Source organism: Macrobrachium nipponense, chromosome 20, assembly GCF_015104395.2.
Source record: "Macrobrachium nipponense isolate FS-2020 chromosome 20, ASM1510439v2, whole genome shotgun sequence".
Lineage (NCBI taxonomy): Eukaryota > Metazoa > Arthropoda > Malacostraca > Decapoda > Palaemonidae > Macrobrachium > Macrobrachium nipponense.
In genome coordinates this window covers 54,521,805-54,527,892 of record NC_061089.1, presented here as the reverse complement: position 1 = coordinate 54,527,892, position 6,088 = coordinate 54,521,805, and the positions used below count along the sequence as shown (strand labels likewise).

Below are 6,088 nucleotides of genomic sequence, written 5' to 3'. Positions count from 1 at the left end.
AGTTAATTTCATTACGACTGATAAGTCGTGTATTTGAGGTTGGCAAAACTTGTGATTAGTAGTACTTTTGAAAGCAATCCAGGAGCAGTTTAATTTTGGCCTAACCTCCATGAAATTATGTGCAAATTTGTTCAGGTCCTCAAGGATTGAAGTCTCTAGCTTATATTTCCAGTTTACAGAGTGATTTAACCCAGTTAAGGAGATCCAAGAAGAACTACTGGTCCTGCTTAACAATCAAACATAGGACTTCCAGGTTTGTGATTCTTTTCCACCTAAACATTTTGGCAAGGAAATATAGGCATATCTCGTGAGGTGTACACGCTAGTGTCACCATTAGAATTTACTGGGACTAAGAAAACTAGGCATTTAGTATTCTTGAATTTTTTTTTTAGGTGGTACCTTATATACTGTCTAAATACTCTTGACAAATTGTACAAAGTACTTTTACAAATTGCATACCTTGTACAGGTATTATAAAATCTGCTGGCTTCTGTATATCTGTTATGTTAGTGTTCATTAAACTTTACTTAATTTTAGAGTACATCAAAGTACAAGTTGAAAGTATTTCCAGTGTTTTACATACACTAAAGACTACACATTCAAATAATTTTAATCTCACACACACACACTTCTTACATATGCATGAAACATCTAAATCTAAATAAATTTCCTATTAGCTCTTGCATATTACATCATTAAAACTGACCATCATCAAAATACTGTATTGGTATGTCTTTGCACAGTACCTGAACCATGGTACTCAAGCAGTACGTGTCCACAAGATAACTTTATCTTTAAATAATTTTAAAAATCTCTGGTCCTTTAGCTTTGTGAATGCATACCATTACTCTCTATAACAAAACATGATAAGGATTTTACAAAATCATTGAGTGAATCATCATTTACAGCATTTTTAAATTTATTAATTTTAATATTTAGTGGGGGCAGACAGAAACATTTTTACAACCTGTAAGCACGCACACCTATGAGTACAGAACAAGAGAATGCCAAGGGTCTATCTAATACTTCCCTACCTCTATGAGATCTATTCAAATATGCTACATATATTATCATTAACATCAATGATAAATAGAAAGTATAAAAATGTTATGTACATGAATTTTGTTTCTTTTCAACAAATTAATACAAACTCAGAACTGTTATAAAGAGAGAACTAAACAAAACCAATTTGGTGATGCATATTGCTTCTGATCCTGCCCTCCCACCAAGTTTTAGTGAATCCTGCTCAATCTCATTCTCTTCAGGTGGTCTTGCTGGTACTGTAGGCTGTGGTCTCTTTGGAGCTTGTGTAGATATTGCATCATCATCTGCAAGGAATGACAAAATATAATAAAAATTGCTTATTTCTCAAAATTTTCACTTTAGTGAAACCTGCAAGCAAAGGGGAAAATTAATTACAGTGGTGCGAACTTGTCAGGGAAGGAGCATTTGCTATGAATGTCTAAATTATGCTGTGTAGATAAATCAGTTGATCTCCTGCACATTAGAAAATGATGAGACGAAAAAATTTACCCGAGCGTGAGCTTTAAGAGTAAGTAGAGCAGTAGAAGAATAAGAAAAAAAAATTTTCACCAGCCAAGAAAATTGCTACCTTTTCTAAGGAGAGTGGGAAGAAGCTAGTAAACTGGGGCAGGACCTAGACGAATTAAAACAGCCATGTCTATGGTTTGTGACGAGAGCTTAACTTAAGCCAGTAGAACCACATGAGCTAGATAAGCCACTAAGAGAGACATGGGAGTCAGGAGAGTTGCCAGAACCATGAGAACCTTTGATATTCAACAGCGCACTAGAACCAGAAGAACTGACGACACATGGAGTTCAGCATGATTAAGATGGATAGCTGGAGCATGAGCTTGTGGAGCCAGAAGGGTGGCTGAAGGCAAGAGAACTGCTATATCAAGCAGAGTAGCAAGAGTTAGAACATAAAGTCAGTCGAGTTGCATGAGCTAGAGAATTGGTGATTACAGAGCAGCAACAATAGATCACCAGAATAGCTAGTGGAACCACTATATCTGGGAAAGCCACTGGAACGATTACAGTGAATGGGTCCTAGAGATTTGCTGATAACAGAAGTGGGAAGATTCAGAAAAGTGGCAGAACCATGAGAGTGACAGGTGATAGACAAGGCACTAGAATAACAAAGGCTTGATCCAGTCAAGAGAAATTAAAATGATGAAAATATCATGACCTATGGAGAGGCTTCATTAGCAGTAGGCAAGAGCACTGCTGTACATTTAGGGAAGTGGGCAGAGCATCATGAGTTAAGAAAACAGCTGAAGCCAGGAGAGCAAGTACAAATAAATGAAACTGTTTTTTATCTACGAGTGCCCCTGGAGCCAGCCAGGAGAACCGTCGAAATCAGTAAAGTAGCTGGAGTCTCAAATAAACCAGTGTGTGTCTATAAAAGACAGGAGAGGAATTGCTGTCAATTCTGGCATCAGAAACTGAAGGTAATTAGATCCAAGAGCCTTTAGAGAGAGAAGGTAGTGTCGGGTAGATCACCGAATTCATAAATTTTCGAAGAGTAGGAAGAGCCAAGAGAAGCTTGCTTTACCTAGCAGAATGGCAATAAATGCCAGCATATATATCCACTGATGGCAAATTTGTGGTTTGGTGGCAAGACAGTATACCCAGTGAAACTACAGCAAATAAGGCAGCAGTAAACAATCGAGTTAAAACCAAACTTGCAGCTAGCAGCAAAAGCAATGATGGAATTGGAGCCATAAAATTGGCTGGAGTAAATATGCCACTAAATCTGTGAGAATAGCTGGTGCCAGGGAAGGCACTAAAATCGGAAAAAGTTATTGTTGGATCCAGGGGAGCTGATGTTAAATCACAGCAGAATTCAGAAGGCCAGAGTGTGACTGAGGCCTGGAATGCAGCTAGACACTGAAAAATAGTTGCTAGAGCCAGTGTGCTAACTGTGACAATCTGGGTAGTTACTGGAACAGTGTTAGGAAACAAGCCAAGACTAGAAGCTGAGCATGCTATTGTAGCTTTGAAACTGATGGGAATAAAAAAATTTTGATTGTTGTATTGAAAAGAGCAATGACAGCAGCTAGATTCAATAGAGAAACCAACATATCTGGGGAAAGGAGAATGGCAGAAGCTTGAAGAGTGACTATACTATACTTACAAGCAGGCACCAAGAATCCTGTAGAACAGCTTGATCCAAGAGATTGTAGAAAAGTGCATGTGGAGAGGTGATAGAGCATCAGGTACAACTGATGTAGAAAAGTGCGTGTGAGGATGAGATAGAGCATCAGGTACAACTGATATGAGTTACAACCACCCTTGCAACAGAGGATCAGGTACAACTGATACAAGTTACAACAACCCTTGCAACCAAAACAAGTAGAACCTGACAAGCAACTGGAATTAAGGGACTTATGAGACCTAGTAATGTTACTGCAGCAAGGAGGGAAGCCTTAAAACTAATGACCTGTCGAATGATGCACCCGAAGATTGGCTGACCCTGGAGAATACCAGTATGAAAAGTACAGCAGGAATTAGATGATCTTGGGTACATTGGAGTCAAGAGTGGAGCCATGTACCCATAAAAGCAGCAGTTGCCAGTTGAACTAAACGAGTAAATAGGGCCACTGGAGCCATTACATCTAAACTTAGGCACCAGGCAAATCACCAGGTGCTGTCATGACTGAGATTTCCCTTTTGACTACCATAGGTCTCAGATATAATTATCTGACAATGAATCATGTTTATATGTATATAGTTCCAGAAGTTTTTCTCGAAATAGAATCTATTGTGGCTGGCATTGCGTCCATGGCTAAGAGAAGTAAGAGAGCTGATATAGTCAGGAGAACTGCTGGAGCCAAGAAATGAGCTGGAGGAAGATTAGCCGCAAAATCTTGAGACTTGTGCCAAGAAAGGCATTAAACTTAGAAAAGTAATTGGATCAAGGGAAACACTGACGAAAAGTACAGCAGGAGTTGAAAGACAGCCATGGTGTGAGGACCAGTGGAACCTAGAGAGCAGTAAGAGGCAGGCTGTGTGAGCTAGGAGAAAATTGCAAGTCATGAAAGCTGCAATTTCAGAGTGGTAGCAGCCAGATAGTGACAGGAACTGAAGAGCAGTTTGAGCCTAGAGAATTGATGAACCACGATGAAACTAGAGAAACTACTGTCAATAGAAATGCTGCCACCAAGGTGAAAATTGCAGTAGAACCTCTATATCCATGATCTGAAGCAAAAAGGTTTGAACCAGTAGAGCATCAGGAGTAGAAAGTAGCCATAGGCAAGTTAATCAAAACCAGTAAAGTAGCTGGAGCCAGATGCGTTCACCATGTTTTTCTCAAGAGAGCCAGAAGAACTGCTGGAACTTGTGAACAACTAATGTCAAATAGAGCACAAACATAGCTGAATTCACCAGAACCTCTCAATTACTGTGATTGCAACAATATTCAAAAGAGTGGCCAGATTCATAAAATTTTGAAACTAGGTTGATCATCAGAAGAGAGTATCTTGCTGTACCTAGTAGAATGGCAACGACAGCATAGCAGTACTATCAACCAGTAAATCCATTACTGGTTTAGGTGGGAAACAGTCAACTTAGTGAAAACACGGGGATACTATGAGAACCCAGAGGGCATCAGGAAAAAATTAAGTAACTGTAACCAAATAAGCTGCTAAAGTAAAGAACAGTTGGAGTTGAATAATGACCTGGAGTTTAAACAAGCCACTTGAACAAGCCACTCTATCTTAAATATTGAAGATAAAAGTAAGAGTAGAGCAGGAGCAGCTAGAATAGCAGCTGGAATCTGTAGAACACCTGTTGTCTCGCAAGATGCTAGAACCAAAAATGTATGACTGGGTTCTGAAGCACAGCTGATATTGGAGTGATCATTAATTCAAAAGTGGATGAAGTGAGCATTGGATCCAGGAGAGCAGCAGAAGCATACTATATTTCTGCCATCTTGCCTCTTGCTACTTATCTAGCTCTCTCATATTAGGTTTCTATTATGCTCTTGGATGAAGCACTTCTAATTATTTCTGCTGCTCTCCTGGATCAAAGGCTCACTTCATCATCCAGTTTTGAATTATGATCACTCCAACATCAGCTGTGCTTTGGAAACCAGTCATAAATTTTTAGTTCTAGCATCTTGCGAGACAGCAGGTGTTATATAGATTCCAGCTGCTATTCTAGCTCCTTTCTAGCTCTTTTCTAACTTTTATCATAAGATAGTGGATTGTTCAATGGCTTGTTAAACTCCAGGTACTTACCTAACTCCATCCACGGTTTTTTTTTTCTTACTTTAGCAGCTAATTTGGTTTCAGTTACTTTCTTTTTTCCTGATGCCCTCTTGGTTCTCATAGTATCCCTGTGTTTTCACTAAGTTGACTAGTCGTCTCCCACCCAAACCAATAATGGATTTACTGCTGTCATTGCCATTCTACTAGGTACAGCAAGATACTCTCCTCTGATGCTAAACCTAGTCTCAAAAGTTTATGAATCTGGCCACTATTTCTGCAATTGCAACAGTATTCAAAAGAGAGGTTCTGGTGAATTAAGCTACTTTTATGCTCTACTTGACATTAGCTGTTCGCGAGGTTCAAGCCGCTCTTCTGGCTCTCTTGAGAACAAACATGGTGAACCCATCTGGCTCCAGCTACTTTACTGGTTTTGATTAACTTGCTTATTGGCAGTTTTCTGTTCCTGATGTTCTTCTGGTTCAAACCTTTTTGCTTCAGGTCATGGATATAGCTCCTACTGCAATTTCCACCCTGGTGGCAGCATTCCTGTTTAGTAGGTTTTTCTAGTTTCATCATGGTTCATCAATTCTCTAGGCTCAAATTGCTCTTCAGCTCATGTCACTATCTGGCTGCTGCCAGTCTGACATTGCAGCTTTCATGACTTGCACTGTTCTCATAAACCTCACAGGGGTATTTATGTTTTGTCCACTGATTTTATGGAACCTTCTACACTCCTGATGTCATAATATTCTGAACTCGGCTGCTCTTATGGTTCTAGTAATGTCTGTTTTTATAGTTCTAGTAATGTCGTTTTTTTAGTAACAATTTGTATTTCTGGCTGCTCTCCTGATTGCCAC

The 6,088-nt window shown here is 39.3% G+C and overlaps 1 protein-coding gene across 1 annotated transcript in view; it reads right to left on the bottom strand.

Annotated features, from left to right (window-relative positions):
• Positions 1 to 403: 403 nt before the first annotated feature.
• LOC135225865 (DBH-like monooxygenase protein 1) overlaps positions 404 to 6,088 on the bottom strand; it is an 80,449-nt gene continuing 74,764 nt past the window's right edge. The window contains exon 16 of the mRNA XM_064265417.1: positions 404 to 1,328. Coding sequence (XP_064121487.1) covers positions 1,141 to 1,328 — 188 coding nt within the window. The 3' untranslated portion in view covers positions 404 to 1,140. The remainder of the gene's footprint in view (positions 1,329 to 6,088) is intronic.